Source organism: Acinonyx jubatus, chromosome E1, assembly GCF_027475565.1.
Source record: "Acinonyx jubatus isolate Ajub_Pintada_27869175 chromosome E1, VMU_Ajub_asm_v1.0, whole genome shotgun sequence".
Lineage (NCBI taxonomy): Eukaryota > Metazoa > Chordata > Mammalia > Carnivora > Felidae > Acinonyx > Acinonyx jubatus.
This window is the reverse complement of record NC_069397.1, coordinates 41,400,355-41,419,834: the sequence shown is the minus strand read 5'-3', so window position 1 is coordinate 41,419,834 and position 19,480 is coordinate 41,400,355. Positions and strand designations below refer to the sequence as shown.

General features: G+C 55.6%; 2 protein-coding genes and 1 long non-coding RNA gene across 10 annotated transcripts; 1 reads left to right on the top strand and 2 right to left on the bottom strand.

The window, feature by feature from the left end:
• Positions 1 to 1,955: 1,955 nt before the first annotated feature.
• LOC106974315 (uncharacterized) lies at positions 1,956 to 6,222 on the bottom strand. The gene is made up of 4 exons (XR_008293963.1): positions 6,086 to 6,222; positions 4,537 to 6,001; positions 2,861 to 3,030; positions 1,956 to 2,689 (listed from the first exon to the last, which is right to left on the bottom strand). It is a non-coding gene; the product is annotated as an uncharacterized LOC106974315 (long non-coding RNA).
• ATXN7L3 (ataxin 7 like 3) lies at positions 5,136 to 12,753 on the top strand. Of its 5 annotated transcripts, none has more exons than XM_027049040.2 (13): positions 5,136 to 5,336; positions 6,696 to 6,806; positions 7,106 to 7,238; positions 7,443 to 7,614; positions 7,806 to 7,903; positions 8,067 to 8,089; positions 8,418 to 8,463; positions 8,615 to 8,700; positions 9,009 to 9,077; positions 9,351 to 9,394; positions 9,671 to 9,742; positions 9,836 to 9,993; positions 10,106 to 12,753. In XM_027049040.2, exons 2-13 carry the CDS (start codon positions 6,756 to 6,758, stop codon positions 10,252 to 10,254), a joined length of 1,101 nt encoding a protein of 366 aa, XP_026904841.1. In that variant the 5' UTR covers positions 5,136 to 5,336; positions 6,696 to 6,755; the 3' UTR covers positions 10,255 to 12,753. The 5 variants fall into 5 exon arrangements, with proteins under 5 accessions (XP_026904841.1, XP_026904842.1, XP_026904840.1 ...); XM_027049041.2 differs by having other exon boundaries at positions 8,397 to 8,463; positions 8,672 to 8,700; XM_027049039.2 differs by having other exon boundaries at positions 8,397 to 8,463.
• Positions 12,754 to 12,815: 62 nt separating this feature from the next.
• TMUB2 (transmembrane and ubiquitin like domain containing 2) lies at positions 12,816 to 17,066 on the bottom strand. Of its 4 annotated transcripts, none has more exons than XM_015071529.3 (4): positions 16,909 to 17,066; positions 16,231 to 16,355; positions 14,356 to 14,922; positions 12,816 to 14,099 (listed from the first exon to the last, which is right to left on the bottom strand). In XM_015071529.3, exons 2-4 carry the CDS (start codon positions 16,263 to 16,265, stop codon positions 13,733 to 13,735), a joined length of 969 nt encoding a protein of 322 aa, XP_014927015.1. In that variant the 5' UTR covers positions 16,266 to 16,355; positions 16,909 to 17,066; the 3' UTR covers positions 12,816 to 13,732. The 4 variants fall into 4 exon arrangements, with proteins under 4 accessions (XP_014927015.1, XP_053067538.1, XP_053067539.1 ...); XM_053211563.1 differs by lacking the exon at positions 16,909 to 17,066 and adding an exon at positions 15,445 to 16,099 and having other exon boundaries at positions 16,231 to 16,877; XM_053211564.1 differs by lacking the exon at positions 16,909 to 17,066 and adding an exon at positions 15,743 to 16,099 and having other exon boundaries at positions 16,231 to 16,877.
• Between the last annotated feature and the right edge of the window lie 2,414 nt (positions 17,067 to 19,480).

Genomic DNA, 19,480 nt, shown 5'->3' with positions numbered 1-19,480 from the left:
GGGTTAGAGATGACTTTCCTAACTCCACCCAGGGCTCTGATAGGAAGTAGGCTGAACCTAGACGATTCCTCTGAAGTTAAGGAAGATAGCCTTCCTGGGGTGCCTGGGTGGCTCAGTTGGTTAAGTATCCCACTCTTGGTTTTGGCTCAGGTCATGATCTCATGGTTGGTGAGATCAAGCCCCGCGTGGGGCTCCACACTGACAGCACGGAGCCTGCTTGGGATTCTCTCCCCCTGTCTTCTGCCCCTCCCCTGTTCACACTTTCTCTCAAAATAAATAAACTTCAAAAGTTAAATAAAAAAAAAAAAAAAAAAAAGTGAATCCCTGCACAGGCCTTGGCTGGATTCCTGGAGCCACCGACGCTGGAGACCTAGGCCTCATCCAAGAGCTCTCCCTTGGCCCCACACCCTTCTCCTGTTCTTGGTCAAACTGCTAGAAAACTCACTGCCCTTTGTGGTCTCCATTTCCTCACCTCCCCTGGGGTGACTCAATTGACCAGCATGTTCATCATTCCATCTGGTGGACACCTGTCCATCTCTTGACTTCTTGGTCTATTCTGCAGGCATTGGTTCCTCCTCGTTCTATCCTAGGTGTTCATGTCACCCTATGAACCTCCAATTGTCACCCGTAGGTAACCAATCCAAAAGGTGGTATCTCCAGAGACCAGTCTTCCAAGCTGCAAATCTGTGTAGATTTCTGTGTGCCCTCTGGAATATCTGCCAGGCACCTCACCTCAAGACCCAAAATGATCGCCAACCATCTGGTTATTCAATCTAGAAACTAGGGTGTCAGCCTTGACTTCTCTCTCGTTCACCTCCATGTTCATTTGCTCACCTAGCCCTGTCCATTCCACTTCCTGTGTCTCTCTCAAATCTGTCTACCCTCTCGCCATTGCTGTCATCCCCATCCTATTCAAGGCCACCACCATTGCCCAACTTCTGCAAAGACTTCCTAAAACTGGTCTTCCTGCTTGTACTCCTGCCCCCTCCGTCCATTCTGCACACAGCTACAAAAGTTATCTTTTAAAAAGAAATCTCATGACCTCTGTACTAACAACTTGCATGACTCTACAAGGCCTGGCCCCTGCTTCCCATCTCCCACCTTCGCTCACCCACAATGATCCAGCCAAGCGTTCTCTTTTGTTCTTCAAACATGCCTACCACAGGGCGTTTGTACTTGGTTCTTTCTGCCCCAGATGCCAATCCCTCAATTCTACACATAGCTGGTTTTCTTAACCCTCAGGCTTCAGATTAAATGTCACCTCACAGGCCTTCCCTAACAACCCTTTCTGGTGAGGCCTCCTCCTACATCTTGTTTCTACTATTTGTTTGTTTCTTGTCTATCTCCCCAAGTAAAAGACACTTAACACCTTATCTGCTTGTCCATTACAGTAATCCCAGCACCTTTTAAAGTGCCCTGGCACAGAAACTTGACACTCAAGAAACATTTGTCGAATGAGAGACAAAGTATGGCTGACAAGGCCCTGGCAGATCTGTTGCCCCTGCTGCCTGTTGCCTCTGCACCAACCCCAGCTATGCCAGCCATTCAGGTCTCTCCTCCAGGGCCGGTACCCATTCTGCCTATACACATAACCATTCCCTCTGCCCCCATGTTCCTCGTCACCTCACTGTGTAGTTAATTCAGGGCTCCCCTTAAAAGATCACTTCTCCCGGGGGGGGGGGGGTCTTCTCTGACCCCTTGACAAAAACATCTTCCTGTCATTTGTCCCCCCCCCTTTTTTTTAATGCTTTTATTTATTTTTGAGAGACAGAGCATGAGTGGGGGAGGGGCAGAGAGAGAGGGAGACACAGAATCGGAAGCAGGCTCCAGGCTCTGAGCTGTCAGCACAGAGCCCGAGGCGAGGCTTGAACCCATGAACCATGAGATCACGACGTGAGCCGAAGTTGGACGCTTCACCGCTTAACCAACTGAGCCACCCAGGTACCCCCAGTTCCTTTTTTTTTTTTTTTTTTTTTAATGTTTATTTCTGAGAGAGAGAGCAAGCAGGGAAGGGGGCAGAGAGAGGAGACAGAGGATCTAAAGCGGGCTCCTTGCTGAGAGCGGAGAACCCAAGGCGGGGCTCAAACTCATGAATTGTGAGATCATGACCTGAGCCAGAGTCAGATGCTTAACCAACTGAGCCACCCAAGTGCCCATGCCATTTGTTTCTTCAGCAGCCCGATGCCTTCACAGTCTTGTTTCACCCACACCAGGCTTTGCTGGGGTGTAGACTCTACTAGGATAAAGTCTGTGGGTTTCTCTGGCTCGCTGCCCTAACGCCACGCCCTCACCCACGGCCCAGACCAGCACGGTCCTCAGTATTTGCGGACTGCTTGGTGCTACCTGGGGAGACCAGGCATGTTCCCAAAGAGGTCACCGCCACAGAGCAGCCCAGGCCAGGGCCTGGATGAACAGAACCATCCAGTAGTAAAGGAGTTGGTGTGAGGATGGCCACGGGTGGGAAAGTGAGGAAGTATTTAGGTAAACAGAGAGGAGACAGGAAGGCTTCTTGGGCATGTGTAAGTTCCTCAGGGCAGATACACTGGGCATATTTAGAGACTAGGAAGCCGATCAGCATCACTGGTGTGGAGAATTCCTGATTCACACTTCAGAGCTTCCTGAAGACTTGGCCTCATTCTTTTGCAAGTTCAATGACCTTCAGAGTCTCCACCAGCTCATCCCACAGCACCTACAACACAAACCAAGTCGAACTTGTCATTCTCCTTATATCCTCGCATTTCCTCCTCAGAGCTTAAAGAGGTTTTCAGGGCCTCTTTGTCCTTTACTCCATATACCCCAATTGATAATTATCCACATGCCAGAGTGATTCTACTTAAAATTCAAATCTGGTCACGGGCACCGGGGTGGCGTAGTTGGTTAAGCATCCGATTCCTGGCTTCAGCTCAGGTCATGATCTCGCAGTTTGTGGGTTCGAGCCCCGCACCAGGCTCTCTGCTGTCAGCACAGAGCCCACTTTGGATCCTCTGTCTCCCTCGCTGTCTGTCTCTCCCCTGCTTGTGCTCTCTCTCTCTCCTTTCAAAAATAAATAAACATTGAAAAAAATTAAAAGCTGGTCAAATGAGTCCTTCCCCTTGAGGACTCTTCGTGGCCTATAGGGTTTAAGTCCATATTGCTCAACACACCTTTAGTCCTCTATGGTCTGACCTGCTCACCTCCTGCTGCTTCCCCACTCATTCCTGTGTTCCAGCCAGTCCCCAAACTGAGCCATATTCCTGAAGCTTGCTGTTTAGGATGTCTAGTGCCCTCCTAATCTCCCACTACAAAAAGCCTTTACTGACCAACTCGCTTACATCATTTTATCTATCTTTCTGGCCACCCCATCCCCTGTGCATCTCTGTTTTTATCACAGTGTTTGGCAATTATTTTCCTACAGTTTTATCTGACAAACTGTGAACTTCTTGAGGAGGCACAACTGTCTTATTTCATCTTTGCATCCCAGCACAGCGCACTGTAAGAATTCTTACAGGGCACGTAAGAATAACAGGTAAGATTTATAAAGCACTTACACTGAGCTAAGAGTTTCACATGCACTGACTTGTCAGTCCTCACGACGACCTAATGAGATAGGCACTATCATTATACCCAGTGACAACAGAGGAAACTGAGGCAACAGACAGCTCATTTGTCCAAGTTCATTTTTCAAGTCCACAGATTTAAATTCTAATCTGACTCCTGGTCTGAAACATTTAGGATTATTGTCGCAATAAATGTTTGCTGAAGACTAAACAGCCAGTGACGGTCCCAACCAAGTATATGAAGACTTTCCTCGTTTAATCTCATCTTCTAGGGGGGAGAGAGCTGTCAGACACCCGCTCCAAAACTCCAGACCTAGAGAATAACCCAGATTGAAGCGCTAGTCTGGGTATCGGTGCGGCTAGGAAAGGCCCTTTCCTCCAGAAGGTAATGGGGGACTGTGAGAGCCCGCGGATACGGACACACCCAGGGGAGTAGCACTGGGTCGGGGGAAGGGTCTGGCTAGTGCCGGGCAGGCTGGCTGAGAGGTGGGGGTCCAGCGTGGGTTCCGGAAGCAGGAAAAGCGAGCAGGTGTGGGATCTAAATTAGGCTGAGGGCGGGGAGGGCGCTCCGCTCAGAAGGGCACAGCTCGGCCTCCGCTCTCAGTGGAGGACCCTCATCTCGGGCATTCGTTGGCTCGCAGGCCTGGAGTGGGCTGAGACCCGCCCAGAAACAGGGGAACGGAGGCTCAGACGAGCCCCTTTGGCTCCATAGGTTTTCTGCCCTGAGGTGCTAACAGAGCCCCACTTCAACTCCGGCCTCTTCAGAGAAGTGGCTGCACGCTTCGGGGTAAATGCCGGAGTGGGGGCGCCGGGGCACTACACGGGGCGGGGGGGGGGGGGGGAAAGAGCCGGGAGCCCCGAGGGAAGGGCGGGGGAGCCTGGGCCGGAAGGCGTCCCAGCCTCGGCTGGGAGCCGGCGCTCTCTTTCGACGCCACCCGCTGCCCCCGCCCCGGAGCCGGCCGGGACGGCACAACGTCTCCGCCCCCAGCGCACCGCGCACCTCACCTTGAACGTCGCTCCACCCACCGCCATCCTATTGGGCCGACCGGACCGAGGCGAGACGGCGATTGGCCGAGGTGGCTCCAGAAGGCCCCGCCCATCTCCCCGCCCCCGTCCCCGTCCGCCGGTACTTTGGACGGCGGCGTGGCGCCCCTCCTCCCCGCCCGGTCCCCGCCCCCTGGAGCAAATGCTGCCGAGCTGCGGCCGCGGGGCAGATGCACGCGCTCGGGCCCTTCTAGCAGGCGCGAGCAGTCGCTGGGCGCGCGAAAGCGAAAGAAGGAAGAGGAAGGGAGGGCGGGGGCGGGGTGTTGAAGAGGGGCGGGAGGAGGAAGAGGAGGAGGTTGGAGCGCGCTCGCGCTTGGCCTCGCGCCCGCGCGGAGGGAGGGGGAGAGGGGCGCGCGCGCGCACGCTCGCGTTCTCGCTCGCCCCATCCATCCATCCTCCGGTCGCGGCACGCGCGCGCGCTCCGGGCTCGCGCCGCACCCCCCGCCCGGGAGAGGCGGGCTGGAGTGGGGGGCGGGGGGAGGGGCGCGCGGACGGCGCGCGGACTGCGCGCGGGCGGGGTGAGGTGAGGAGGAGGAGGCGGCGACGGGACGAGAAGGGAGGGGAAGGGGCCATGGCCGCCCGGTGAGGCGGCGAGGCGGGGGGGCGGCCCGACCCCCCGGCCCCGGGCCCTGGGCCCCGGGGAGAGGCGAGGACGGACCGACGGACATGGGGCTCCGGAGCAGCCGCCGCCGCCGCCGCCGCCGGAGGACGCGGCCCTGAGAGGCCGCCGGGCCCCGGCGCGGCCCCCCGGGCGGGGTGAGTACGGGACGGAGACGGGGACGGGGGAGGGGCCTGCGGGGGGCGGGGGGCGGGGCCCGAGGCGGGGCTTGGGCCCCCTCCCCCCAGGTCTGGGTCAGCGCCCCTTCCCCTCCCCCCGGGCCGACGCGGAAACGCCCGGCTTCCCCCGGCTTCCCGGCCCGGCCGGGGCCCCCAGCTCTCCCCCTGTTTGGGTCCCCCCTGGGCGGGGCAGGGCCGGCCGGGGAGGGGGCGCGGGGCCTTTGTTAGGGAGCCAGGCCCCAGCCCCCGGGACAATAGAGACACCCTCCCGGACTCCTCTCCCCGGCCGGCTGGGGCTGTCGGCGGGCGGGGAAGGAGAGGGGCCGGGACGCGTCCCACTCTGCCCACTCTCTAGGGGTCGGTCTGTCCCGGACCGGCGCCGGCCTCGGGCGGCTCGGCTCTCCTCCCCCCAGTCGGTATGATGCAGCAGCAGTGCCGCAGGGACGGGGGAAGAGCCGAGGCCCGGCCTCCTACCCTCCCCAGTGCCCCTGGCTCATTTGTCAGTCCCCACCCCACTCTAGGCCGGCAGCTCCTTAAACTCGTACCCACCGTTCAGAGGGGCCCCGGACTGTGGGCGCTGTTTCTGAATCCTTTGGTGGGGATTCCTGGACTTTGGGGCTCTTGGAGAGACTTCCGGGCTGGTCCTGAGGGAGGGAGGGTGGTTATCTAAAAGAAGAGCAGGTAAGGGGAGTGCCCACTCCTGGCATGCCATCCCAACCGGGCTCTACCCCCTCTTCTTGCTCATGGGGGCTAGAAATGCTCCTTCGGCTCTAGGTTTCTGTGGGCTCTGCTCCCCTTCCGTGGTCACAGGCTTATTTCAAGGGAAGACAGAGTGGGGTGAAGGTTGTAGGGTTCTAGGGCCGTTCCTACTTCTGGTAGCAGTACCCCCCCAAGTGGACATCCTGGCTGAAAGCAGAGGTGACTCTGAGGAGAGCCTAGGGAAGGGGGGGGGGTATTTAGGAGTCTGTGCAGTTCTTTGCCACACCCTGTGGGTTTGCTTTGAGGCCTTAGAGTTCCTTCTCCTCCCCCTGCTGCATTGCACCATGGGTATCGAAGAGGGGTTTGAGTTTGGGGGACCTGGGTTGAGCTGCTGCCTCCTATAGACCCAGACACTGACTGGCAGCCGAGTCCAGGGCCTGAGTTCAGTCCTGGGAAAGACTAGGCCGCCTTTGGGTTTCGGGCCCTGCAGGACCATCCAGACTTAGTGAGCCTAGGCCTTGGGGAGGGGTAGATCTTGATGCCAGGATTAAGCTCTGGGCAGTGAGGTGCAGAGGGGAGGTGGCAGTCTTCACAGGTGCCTTGGACTCACACCAGCACCCCCCACCCCCGTGTGTGCAGCCGTGTTGCCGCCCGCTGTGCTATGAGCAGTCAGAGCGCCGTCTCCACAAGAGTTTACAAATGAAAATGGAGGAAATGTCTTTGTCTGGCCTGGATAACAGCAAACTAGAGGTGAGGGCTCCCCCACGTGTGCCTCTAGTTCTTTCTCTTGATGTCTCTACGTCGCTATATCTGGCATTCACACCAAAGAGGAATTTGGGTAGTCAGCCTGGTTCCTTAAAGGGAATAGCCAGCTGAAAAGGTCCAAGGCTCCGGAAGAAGAAAGGACGCGAAGTCAAGATGAGGAAAATGGCAAAGAAAGCATTATTTTTGGCCGGGGCGAATTGGCAGACTTGGTTGGTGAGAGGGAGTTGCTCTCAGTCCAGGGGGCTGTGACTCTCCTGACCGCGGATGTTCTCCCCTGGGCCCAGGCCATCGCTCAGGAGATATACGCGGACCTGGTCGAGGATTCTTGTTTGGGATTCTGCTTTGAGGTACACCGGGCTGTCAAGTGTGGCTACTTCTTCCTGGACGACACGGACCCTGATAGCATGAAGGATTTTGGTGAGCTTCAGGGTTGAAGGAGAGCAGTCCAGCCCAGCCCCGGGGGCGCTCGGAGGTCCCTTCTCTGGAAACTGCGCCAGAAGTAGTGCCTGGAGCTCCTGTGAGCTTAGGCAGGGGGGTTTCATGAGGCCACGGGGCCATGGGCGGGAACACGAGGTGAGGGTCCCCTGCCCACCCTGATCGCCACGCCTCTCCTGTCCCCAGAGATCGTGGACCAGCCGGGGTTGGACATCTTTGGACAGGTTTTCAACCAGTGGAAGAGCAAGGAGTGTGTTTGCCCCAATTGCAGCCGCAGCATTGCCGCCTCCCGCTTTGCTCCGCATCTGGAGAAGTGCCTGGGAATGGGCCGGAACAGCAGCCGGATCGCCAACCGCCGGTGAGGGCTTCTCCCGCTGCCGGAACCAGAGCTGCGCGTCTTCCGTACCCTGTGCCGTGGTGTAGTCCCTCGGGGGCGTTGGTAGGGCACAGAGGGTGGCTCGTGCTTGGCCTCCGACGCGGCACTGTACCCGTGAAGTTGGGGGCAGAGAGGTGGCCGCCTTGACCCGTTCTCTCCCCTCCCGTCGGCAGGATTGCCAACAGCAACAATATGAACAAGTCGGAGAGTGACCAAGAGGATAATGACGACATCAATGACAATGACTGGTCGTACGGCTCAGAGAAGAAAGGTGTTTGGGGATTTGGGGGGCATTGGGGTGAGGTGGCAAGTGGGAGTTGGGTCACAAGTTATCTTGAATGAGGAGGAGAGAATGCAGCTTTGTCCTTTTCCGTAGAGGTCCTTAAATTGAGAACTTAAAGTGACCCTGTCCTTTGTCCTTTTGTCCTACACAGCCAAGAAGAGGAAATCAGACAAGGTGAGAGCGGGGGCAAGCATGAGGGAAATTTGGGCGAAGGACAGACACCCTCCCATTTGGGCAGGGAGTCCTCGGGTATTCTGACTCAAGTCTGAGGTCATCGGGTGCCTCTCTGGGTTTCGGGATGAGGGTGTCTGTGGTGGGCAGGAGGGCAGCGGAGGCCCTGGGGGAATGGGGGAGGAGGGAATATGGGTAGATGGGCCTCTTACTGGGGAGGAAGAGTAGGAATTTGAGGATGTTTCTTTGTCAAATCTTTTTTCCTTCCCTGGGTTCTCGGCTCCCCCTTATCGTTACCCTTTCCCCAAAGCTATGGTATCTCCCATTCCAGAACCCCAATTCCCCTCGAAGATCCAAGTCTTTAAAACACAAAAATGGTAAGTGGGTCTTGAACAATGGGAGCGATTCTAGCTGTGTCTTCTGGGACTCCTTGCCGGAGGGTGGAGGTGGGGAGCTTAGGGGACAGGGGTGTCGAGGGAGGGCCTGTGATCCTTCTGTCACCCCCACTTCCTCTCTGGTTATTTTCAGGGTTCTCTGTCTGTACCTCTGCATCAAACACCCTTCCCCTTCTTTTTTCTTCTTCAGGGGAACTTAGCAATTCGGATCCTTTTAAGGTGAGTAGGTGCTGCCCCTCTTAGGTTCTCTCCCGTTTTTCTTGTTGGGAGTTGGGTGGGATTTGGGCAGGTGGGGTCAGGATGCTGATGGCCCCAAGCACTAGATGGGGTATTTAGGTCTTGGCACGTTTACGTTCTCGCTGGGTCCCAGCCCCTCCCCGATGAGCAGGTGGGGTGGGCAGAGTCACTGGAGAACTGCTGGGCAGTCCCATGTAGAAAAGGATGAGAGGGATGGGTTCCCTGTCCTCCCCTCCCCCCTCCCTCTCGGGCTGCCCCCTCTCTGACCTGTACCTCTGGTTCTTGCCCAGTATAACAACTCAACTGGGATCAGCTACGAGACCCTGGGGCCGGAGGAGCTGCGTAGCCTGCTCACCACGGTGAGAGACCAGGGGAGGGAAGGCCCTTGGGAGTGGGCTGGAGCCACAGGCGGTGGTCACGTCCCTGGAGGAGGCTGGTGACAGCAGGCAGGGCCATATAGCTCACTCTCTCTGGAATTAGGTTTCCTGGCCAGTGGTGGTCTGGGACTGTCTGTTCTGGACACCCCGGGGCCGTTTCTGCTCGTGCAATCTAGAGTTTGTACAGAAGAGAATATCTAGTGTCTGGAGTGGGCTCCCCTCCGCCCCTCCTTTCAGCTTCTGTTCCTCTTCCAGCAATGTGGGGTGATTTCTGAACACACCAAGAAGATGTGCACAAGGTGAGCTCAGAACCTAGCAAAGGTGCCCAGGGGCCTCCTGCACACGCATCCTGGGCATGGGGTGGGAGTACCCTTGGACTTCAGCAATGGGGCCCCCACTCCTCCCCTCCCTCCTCTAATGGTCAGGCCTTAGGCCACAATCTGGGGGCACTCTGTGTATCCCTCGCCTGTCTGTCTGTTTGTCCCTCCTCTGTTGAGGGAAGGGGCTTCACCTGAGTTCCTCCTACCCTTCTTCCTGCCTTGTCAGGAGGGTCTGATTAATTCTGTCCTTGCCAGGTCCCTGCGCTGCCCCCAGCACACAGATGAGCAGCGGCGAGCCGTGCGGATTTACTTCCTCGGACCCTCAGCGTAAGCGACCCTCCGAGAAGGGCGGTGGGTTGTGAAAGATGAAGATCGTGATTGGTATCCCTCAAGCCCTTCTTTGGCCCCTTCTCTTTCCAGCGTCCTTCCAGAGGTCGAGAGTTCCCTGGATAACGACAGCTTTGACATGACTGACAGCCAGGCCCTGATCAGCCGGCTTCAGTGGGACGGCTCCTCTGATCTCTCACCCTCTGATTCGGGCTCCTCCAAGACGAGTGAGAATCAGGGATGGGGTCTAGGTAGGTGATACATCTGGGCCCCCGGTCTCTCTGCCCGAAGCTGAGGACGTGGGGACACCTGCGTTCTCCTGACACAGCCCAGCCCTCATCCCGCGTGCCTCTTTCTTTTCAGGTACCAACAGCTCAGAGTCACGGAAAACCAAGAAAAAGAAATCCCATCTGAGCCTGGTAGGGACTGCCTCCAGCCTAGGCTCCAACAAGAAGAAGAAGCCAAAGCCACCGGCACCCCCAACGCCCAGCATCTACGATGACATCAACTGACTTGGGTGCAAGGGATAGCCTTTGGCTGAGCAGAGCCCTCTCTCCCAACCCCCACCCAGGTGGCGAAGCCTGGCAAATGGACGGCTGCTGGGGGTTTGGGCTTGGGAAGCTTGGTGGGCCAGGCAAGCAGAGGATCCAGTTATGCGCCCCTGGGGGGTGTCAGGGTCCTCTGCGATGGAGCACGACCCCTTGGCATGCAGGACTCAGACCTGGACATATTATGCCTTGGACATAAGTTTGGTGGGGAGGCGGTTTTCCTATTTATTCTGTGAGTTACTGGATGTCCAGCTAGGCCAGGGGCCTGACCTGGGCACTGTGCCAGGGCACTGCCTGCCCCCCACCCCAGGAACTGGACTCAGCCCTGCCGAGGAGCATCGCGGCTACCCGGGAGGCTGTGGGCTGGAAGCTGAGCCTGGAGGGGGCCTCCCCCAGCTGCCCTCAGCAATGTGAATGGGTCCGGTGCTTGGAGCTGAGGGGCAGGGCTGGGCGTGTCCTGTCTGTGTGCAGAATCCTATCAAATGCCCCCAATCCCAGGGGTAGGCAGGCACAGCAAGCTGTCTGCTGAGGTGGGTGTCCAGAACTGCCACCGCCTTCCCTGCCCCTCACAGGGGCAGCCCTTTCCCCTCAGTCCCCATGGGCCTCCTTGGCAGCAGGAGCTGTCCTTTTGTTGTTGGGTGCCAGGAAAGGGCCTCCAGCCTCTACAGCTTCACGGAACGGGCAAGGGGAGGGTAGGAAGAGGGAGCTGTGTATCAAAATGACTCCCCCCTACCTTTCCTCCCTGACCCAGGGCTGGTGAGGAGTGGGGCCCCAAGGTGAGAGGGAACGGTGCTGCTTTATTTGAAATGTTTTCTTACCTCATTCCCTGCCCCAGGAAGGGGCCCAGCCTCACCCTCCTGGGGTGGCCCCATGTTCCTCCTGCCTCCCCTGCCCCACTGCCCTAGCAGGGCAGCCCAAGTTCCCGACTGCTGCTTGCTACCCCCCTCTTTCACCTTGACCAGCTTCAGTTCCTCTCTCAATGCTCCTGCCTCCGAAGCCTGCCCTGTTTCCCCTTCCTTAGCCGCTTTTAAGTTATTTATTCTGTACTTGTGGTTTGGGGCTCTGAGGAAAATCCCGACCTTTTACCTCTCCCCCCTTGCTAGGAGTGGGGTGGGAAGAGGCTAGTCTCCGTGCTCTGGGTCGTCAGTGGAGGGGGAAGGGGTGTCATGCCCTCCGGTGGGACTACCCTGCCAGCGCGGCCACCTGCCTGGTCTACATCCTGAAGAGATACACCATCCCGCCTCCATGTGGGCGCCATCACTCCCAGGAGCCGAGCTGGAGGACTGCAGTCTGGGCTGGGAGCAGAGCTGACTGATGACACGGCACGGAGTTGGCCCTGAGCTGTGTTCTCTGGCATTTGCTGGATGTGTCCCCTGCCCTCTTCCCAGGAGGAGCCATCCCACATTTGGGTAGCTAGTACCCAGGACTGGTTGGACTGATTTGGGTTAGGGACCCTAGAGGGTTAAGGGAACAACAAGAGCTAGGGCTGCAGTACCCTGTCTGGAACCCCAATCTCCCCTGCCCCCCCCCCCCCGGGGTGGTTCTGATTGTGGCTGACGCCTGGTTACAAATTGGTTTTTAACCCACGAATTGTGATTATTTTTTAAAAAGCCAAACAAATTTTGGCAGGAGTTAGAATAAATCCTAGGGCCTGGGCTCCTCTGTTCTTGACCCTCTGTAGCCTTCTCCCTCTAAGGGGAAGCCAGAGGGGAAGGAGGATTTCAGCCAGCCTCCAGCCTGCTTCCAAATGAAGTCTTGGGAGTGGGTTGAAGGTGAAGGGAGGAAGGCCACAGGCCACTCTCCCTTCTGAGAGGCAGCTGCAGCTCAGGCCCTACCATACCCTTTCCCCTCTGGCCTCTCCCTTTCCCCCTTCTGGTTGGAGGAGGGAGAAGTGGGAAGTAGTTTGGGAACTGGTTTGTCCACATCCACTTCCCCATTGTTCCTTGGCCCGCCCTCAGGGCAGAGCCCCCTGCCCAAGCTGGGTAAGAGATGGGCTTGGTCCAGCAGGGACCCTGAGGGAGCAAACCCTTTTCCTTCCGGGGAGAGTGTGCCCCCCCTACCATGTAGTTGAACAGGGGCTAGGAGCTCCCCACTCCCCTCCCTCTAACAGCAGGCTGTGTGGGTTTCAATTCCCATCCTTCCCACCCCGGCTAGGTGTCGTCCACCCTGTATCCTATCATGTGTCTGAGTGCGTGTGGGGGGGGTTCTGTACTAATTTCCATGGCCGGTGGCTTTTCCTTCCATGCATCACTCCCCCCCGCATGCCCAGGGGCCACCCGCCTGGCATTACCGCATGCTGGGGTCATTGGGGGAGGGGGGTGGGGCTCACGCTGTCCTGTGGTCTTGAGATTTTTATTTTTGCATATGTAATCCATCCTGTACAGGTAGCTAACTTTGTAAACGCTGTGTATTTCCCCCGCCCCCATGGCTGCTGGTGTAAATAAACTGCATTTCCCATTGGTAGCCCAGCCTATCCACCCTCATTACCATGTTGATGGGGACAGAGCAAAGCCATTCTCTTAATGTCACAGAAGGAGGTTCCACAGCCACAAAACGGAACTTTATTTAGTCACAGACACTGACCCTCCATCCATGAGCCCCAGAGGCAAGGGCCTGGGGCCCAGGGCTCCATACCCAGAGCTCGTCCTTGGAGCTGGGCAGGGTAGGACACTGGCTGAGGGCCAGAGCTGTCTCTTGCTTACAGCCTTAGGCCTAGGGTAGCAGCAGCTGTGGCTTGGCCTCTCCCAATGCTGGGGGCTTGGCTTTGTGCCGCACTCCCCTTCCTGACTGAGCTCTATAAAGGACTATTAAAAAAAAAAAAAAATACAAGCAAAGTGCTTTGAAAAAGGGGAGAACACTGGAAACTATCCAGAACACAGAGAACACCCTATTCCTGCTACAGGGGTGGAGGGAGAAGGTAGAGGCGGCTAGGTGCCTACAGGGGAAGCGGACACAACCTTCATTCCTGCTGTGTGACTTTAGTCTCAAAAGATGGATATTCCCTTAAGAAACAGAAAAATACTCCAGGCTCCCTACAGAAGTATGCTGGGGCCATGCTGAGCTGCCCTGGCAGGCAGCCCTGGGTACTGAGGAGCAGACATGCAAGACAATGGAAAGAGCTAGGGCCACAGCTGGGAGGGAATCCTCCGAGCCCCGGCTGCCCACTGAGCTAGACCGCCAGCTCAGCTCTGAATTTCTGGACCCTAAAAGTGAAAGAAGATGACGCCCTCGTTTTCTACCTGAGTTGTGCTTGCACAGAGGGGACGTCTGTACCCTCGTGGACGTGAAGGGGAGGCCCTGTACCTGCCTCCTATGTCCTAAGGAGGAGGACCCACCACATCCTTTCCACCCCTCCCTCCCAAGCCCTTGGGCCCAGCTCTGGCCAGGAAAGGGGGAGGCCATAAAGAAGGAAGACCATGCCTTTCATTTTCTCCCTATATCCTTATCGTCCGTACATCCCAAATACTAGGAAGCTGAAAAAGACGGTGACCCCCACCAGGGAGACGGTGGCAGGTGCTGTGAAGAACTGGCGGTAATTGATACGGAAGTACCAGACCACACCCAACAGCACCACAAACACGGGCACCATGAGGCTGCCCACACTGACGCCAAGGCTGGGGGGTTCAGTGGCCGAAGAGGGGGCCAAGGATGCTGAGGGGCCTGGAACAGCTGACCCTGGGGGGGAGCGGTGGCAGTGAATCACACAGTTGTCAGTAATGTTCAGAGAACGCAGTGTGCGGGCTGGGTCCTGCAGCAGACGGCCCTGGTAGATCAGTTTCATCTGGCTCTCTTGTCCAGGGAAGTATTTACTGTAGGGATGAAAGAGGCAGAAGGAAACACAGAAGGCGAGGAATGAGAAGGCAAACAGGCCTGGACTGACAAAGCAGGGCAATGAGGGGAAAAACCAAAGGGTGAGTTTCTAAGAAGTATCCTACACAATCCTAGTGGGGGCTGGATGGACCTGACCCATCCCTGCTGCTCCCATGTGGACACCAGCCTCCTCCCAGGTGACCAAGGGCTGAGGGCACGGGCTACGAGAAGCCTCCCGCTCTCCAGGCCACTCACCTCTTCAGGGCACCCACAGTATCCTCCGGCCTGGCCACAGCCAGCTCCTCGGTGTCATTGAGGAATTTGAGCCGCACATTGATGAGGCCAGGGCTGGGGGGGAGGCAGCTGCCATCCTCAGGTCTCAGGGGGGCCTCTGGACTGCTGCTTTCTGGGCCCGCTTGTCTTTTGGTCAGGCCTTGGATGTCAAGCAGATGCTCAAGGCTCGGCTCAACGCCACCCCCGGCTCCGGGCTCCCCTGTGGGGTCTCCCCCACCTTCGCCAGCCTCTTCAGCCTTCTCGTCATTACCCTCTGATGGATGGGGAAGTTCAGTGGGCTCTGGGGTGCCTTGGCCCGCTACTAGATGGTCCACGTGTCCCAGGTGGAGGACGGATGTGTCGCCAGCTGACACAATGGTGCCCAGGAGCTGGTTGCTACCGCTGTCTGCTACGTAGGTAGAGAGCCAAGCTAGGACCAAGGCTAGAATCAGCACCACCACACCTGCCACCACAGTCACCTCATTACCCACACCCTCAATGAGGGTGACATCAGAGAGCTCCATGGCCTGGCTGCTGACTGGGTCGACACTGCAGGAACAAAGGGGGATAGCATAAGCAGGGTACGTGGAGTTGCAGCCAGGTCCCTAGCTTGTTTACGTTTTAACTGAGCCAGCCCTGAAAGAAAATGGGAGTTCGGCTCCCCATAGAAGGGGGAACAAACCTTCCTACCTCCGGACCCCCAACCTAAAGCTAAGGACTTCCCTTTTGTCTCCAATGTGAAACACTAGTTTTCGGGATCCACACCTTCCCTCTCTCACATTTCAACCTCCCGAGAGCATGGATCATCAGGAAAACCTCAGGACTTTGTTGCTGCTGCTGCTGCAACCAGTCGTTGCTTTTTTGGTAGGCGGGGGAAAACATTTGCCTCTTTGAGCCCTGAGTTTCTCTAGGATTTCTATCACTTGGTCCAGCAACTATACCCCCCCCCCCCCCCCCGAGAAGCCTCCAAGGAGGCTTCAGAGAGACCAAAGAGCCTGAAATATTTCATTCTAGGGCCTTCTGGAAACACAGCGCGGCCACTCTTGCCAGATTGTCTCATTTGAACCCTACCTCGTTCGTGGTCACCTATTCAGGTGCAGGTGTCAAGAACCAAAAAAACATTTTTTCACCAGAAGCAGAGTCACAGACCACCCCAAAGGGACAACTGTGTAGGGCCCATCAGCAGACATTATGCAGCAGGCACTGTGTCTCCCGCCTCTCAAACACTTCCGGCGAGCCCTAGGGAGCGAAGGAGGACGGACACCAGAAACACCACCCTTCTGGGTCATCGTAGGCTCACGACTGCAAAACCACTACCTAGGTGGAAATGCCTTGGAAGAGATTCCAAAATAGCTCTCACAATCCATACCTGTCTCTCTCTTTTCGTACCGTGTAGTTTCTCCCTTGGTAGTTCCTTAGAAAGGCAGGAAAACCTTTCTTTTGCTCCTTAGAGGACCTACTCTTTCCCTTGGAGAGTGTGCTGTTTTCACAGCTGTCCCGGGCAAATCCGATCGGATGATTATCATTAATAAACTATTCTCACGATACCTATAACATTTCATTACACTCATCTACTTGTCCATCTCTCCCTACTAGACTTCTGGATGACAAGTATTTTTCTCTGTACCCCAGTGCCTAGCATGATGCCATAGAAACTGCTCAAAGAATATGTGCGTGACATGTCAACATCTGAATAGCTTCCACATCCTTATTTAGAACATGGGCCCTGGAGTGAAAACAAAAACAGAACACTAATTACAATCCTGCTCTTGCCTTTTACTAGCTCTGTAACCTCGGACAACTTTCTCAGAGCCTCAGCTTTCTCATCAGTAAAATGGGGTTAAAAATAGCACCTACCTCATAAGGTTGTTTTGACGGTGACGGGAAATCATCGAAGCAAGATACCTAGCACAGGGTCTGGCACATGGCAACCGTTCAATAAATAAATGGTAGCAGTTACTTCTCGCTCCCCAGACTAGCCCCTGATGGTAGTAAGAAGGTTAATGTCACCAAGCCTGATTTACAGAAAAGGAAACTGCGGCGAAGAGAAGCGAAAACGACTGGCACAGACACAGGGAACTTTCGGGGGCAGGGGCCAGGCAGGACCCCAGGTCTCCGGCCTCAGAGGCCTCTGCTCGCTCCTCAGCCTGCGAGCGACACTGACGGCGCGGTGAGGAGGGGTCCCGACCCTGCGTTTTCTGAGGCGCAGGCTCCGCGTTGAGCGGTCCTATTCCCGCGGCGCCGGAGAGAAGTCCGTGTGCCCACCTGAGCCGAAAGGCTGCCCGGTTCCTGGCCAGCAAGCTCAGTTCTCCCAGCCCGTAAGGGGTAGAGTCGGAAGAGGGGGTCACAAACCATCCACACCCCTCAAACTTCGGGGCGGGGCTGAGGGCCTGAGGGCGGGGCTTGAGTACGCGGGGAGTCATGGGAAATTAAAGGGGGATTGGACCAGTACGGTGCCTGGGTAGGGAAGGAGATCCTCACCAGAAAGGGCCAGACCAAGTGTTTTGACTTCGCCAGGAAGGCCCATGGACTCACCTTTCCGTAGGGGCCGGGGGAGGGGCTGGCTATCCCCGATTCTGTCCAGGGTCCGGTTTCTTCCGGCTTCTCCCGGAAGCTGTTTGAACCAGAGAAGGAAGTCCCGCCTCCGCGCTTTGCACTGATGACGTAAATCTACGTAAGGCGGGCTGACGTAAATGTATTCTTTAAATAAAAGGGACAGGTTTCTCAGCGGAAGGAGGGGCGGAGTCACTGTTGGCGGGATCATCGCCCTCCCGGGGCGGAGCCACACTCACTGGGAGGGGCCTAAGGAGCCCATGGGTGGGGGGCGGGGCCAGATGGGATTGGGGGAGGTGCTTGGGGGAGGGCGTGGCTTCGCGTCTGGAAAACTGAGGCGGGCTGGCACAGCTGGGCAGAACGTGAGCGGCGCTTCCCTTGTCCCAGCCTGTTCTTCCGGTCTTGTTCCCAGCCTCCCGGGCTGATTGGATTTAATACTGCTCTGTCCTGTGCACTGAGTTCCTGGTTAGCGGGATCAGTGAGGACTGACCTCCAAAAGTTCAACTCAGGCTAGTCTATAGACAGGAGGCAATTTAGTCACCGGCCGGCTGCTCCAAGAATGTGGCCCCAGGTAGCGTGGGACCTTGGTGAATAAGGCGAGAAAGCATTTCAAAGAAGGCACAGATTCAGCGCAGGCTTAAGGCGCAAGGAAAGGAGCACAGAAAAAGACAGGGGGAAAAAGGTTCATCTCCCAAGAACTTATCCGGATTTTTGCAATTAAAATTCTTTCATGGGGCGCCTGGGTGGCTCAGTCCGGTGGGCGTCGAACTTCGGCTCAGGTCATGATCTCGCAGTCCGTGAGTTCGAACCCCTCATCCGGGTCTGCGCTGACGACCCTGCTTCGAATTCTGTCTCCCTCTCTTTCTGCCCCTCCCTCGCTCACACTCTTGTCTCTCTCTCTCTCTCTCTCTCTCTCTCTCTCTCTCTCTCTCTCTCAAAAATAAAATTCTTTCGGGGGTGCCTGGCTGGCTCAGTTGAGGGTGTGAGTTTGAGCCCCACATTGGACATAGAGATTATTTAAAAAAAATTTTTTTTTCCAAAAGACATGTTAGGATTTTTGTCGTTTTCTGGTGAACTATTGAATGAAGTATAAAAAAGGCAGACAGGGGTAAACTTATAAGCGAAGAGCTGGTGGTTTTCACCAATTAAATACCAGTGGAACCCACACTCAGATAAAAACATAGCAAATGACCCCATAACCCCTCTTCATGTCCTTTTCCAGCCACTGACTTCTGTCACCATAGCTTAGTTTGCTCTGGTTTTGTACTTTGTATAAATGGAATCAAACCATCTAGCTTTTTTCCCCCAAGTCTTATTGTGAAATACACATAAATTTACCGTTTTGACCATATAATTTATTTATTTACTTACTGGTTGATTTATGTTTTAGAGAGAAAGCATGCACAAGTGAGGGAGAGGGGCAGAAGGAGAGAGAATCTTAAGCAGGCTCCACGCTCAGCATGGAGCCTGATGTGGGGCTCAATCCCACAACCCTGGGATCATGACCTGAGCTGCAACCGAGTCGGATGCTCAACTGACTGAGCCATCTAGGTGCCCCTGTTTTGTTTATGTAAGTAATCTCTACACCCAACCTGAGGCTCAAACTCATGACCGCGATCAAGATCAAGAGTCACATGCTTTACCACCTGAGCCAGCCAGGCGCCCCCCACTTTAACCATTTTAAGTGGCTAAGTCAGTGGCATTAAGGACATTCCTAATGTCATGCACACATCACCACTATCCATTTCCTATACCCATGCCTCCTTCCCGCCTCTATTATACTTTCTATGAATTTTCTTATTCCAGGTATCTCCTATAAGTGGAATCGTACAATATTTGCCTTTTTTGTATCCGGCTTATTTCACTTAACCATGTTTTCAGGGCTCATCCATGTTGTAGACTCTACCAAAATGTCATTCCTTTTTCAGGCTGAATAATATTTCATCGTATGTGTATAGCACATTTTCTTCATCCGTTAATCTGTTAATGGACATTTGTGTTGTTTCCACCTTGTGGCTATTGTGAATAGTGCTGCTACGCACATTGATGTACGAGTTATCTATTTGAGTCCCTGCTTTCAATTCTTTGGTCTGGCTTCTTTTGATCAACAGTACGTTTGTGAAATGCAAGGTATTTAAAAAAATTTTTTTTTACGTTTATTTATTTTTTGAGAGACCTAGAGAGACAGAGCACAAGTTGGGGAGGGGCAGAGAGACAAGGAGACACAGAATCCGAAGCAGGCTCCAGGCTCCGAGCTGTCAGCACAGAGCTCGACGCAGGGCTCGAACCCACAAACCGCTAGATCATGACCTAAGCCGAAGTCGGACGCTTAACCGACGGAGCCACCCAGGGCCCCAGCAAGGGATTTTTTTTTTTTTTTTAATGTTTATTTATTTTTGAAAGAGAGGGAGAGCACAAGTGGGGGAGGGGCAAAAAGAGAGAGAGGGAGACACAGGATCATAAGCAGTCTCCAGTTTCTGAGCGGTCATCCCAGAGCCTGTCACAGGGCTCGAACGCATGAACCGTGAGATCATGACCTGAGCAGAAGTCGGTC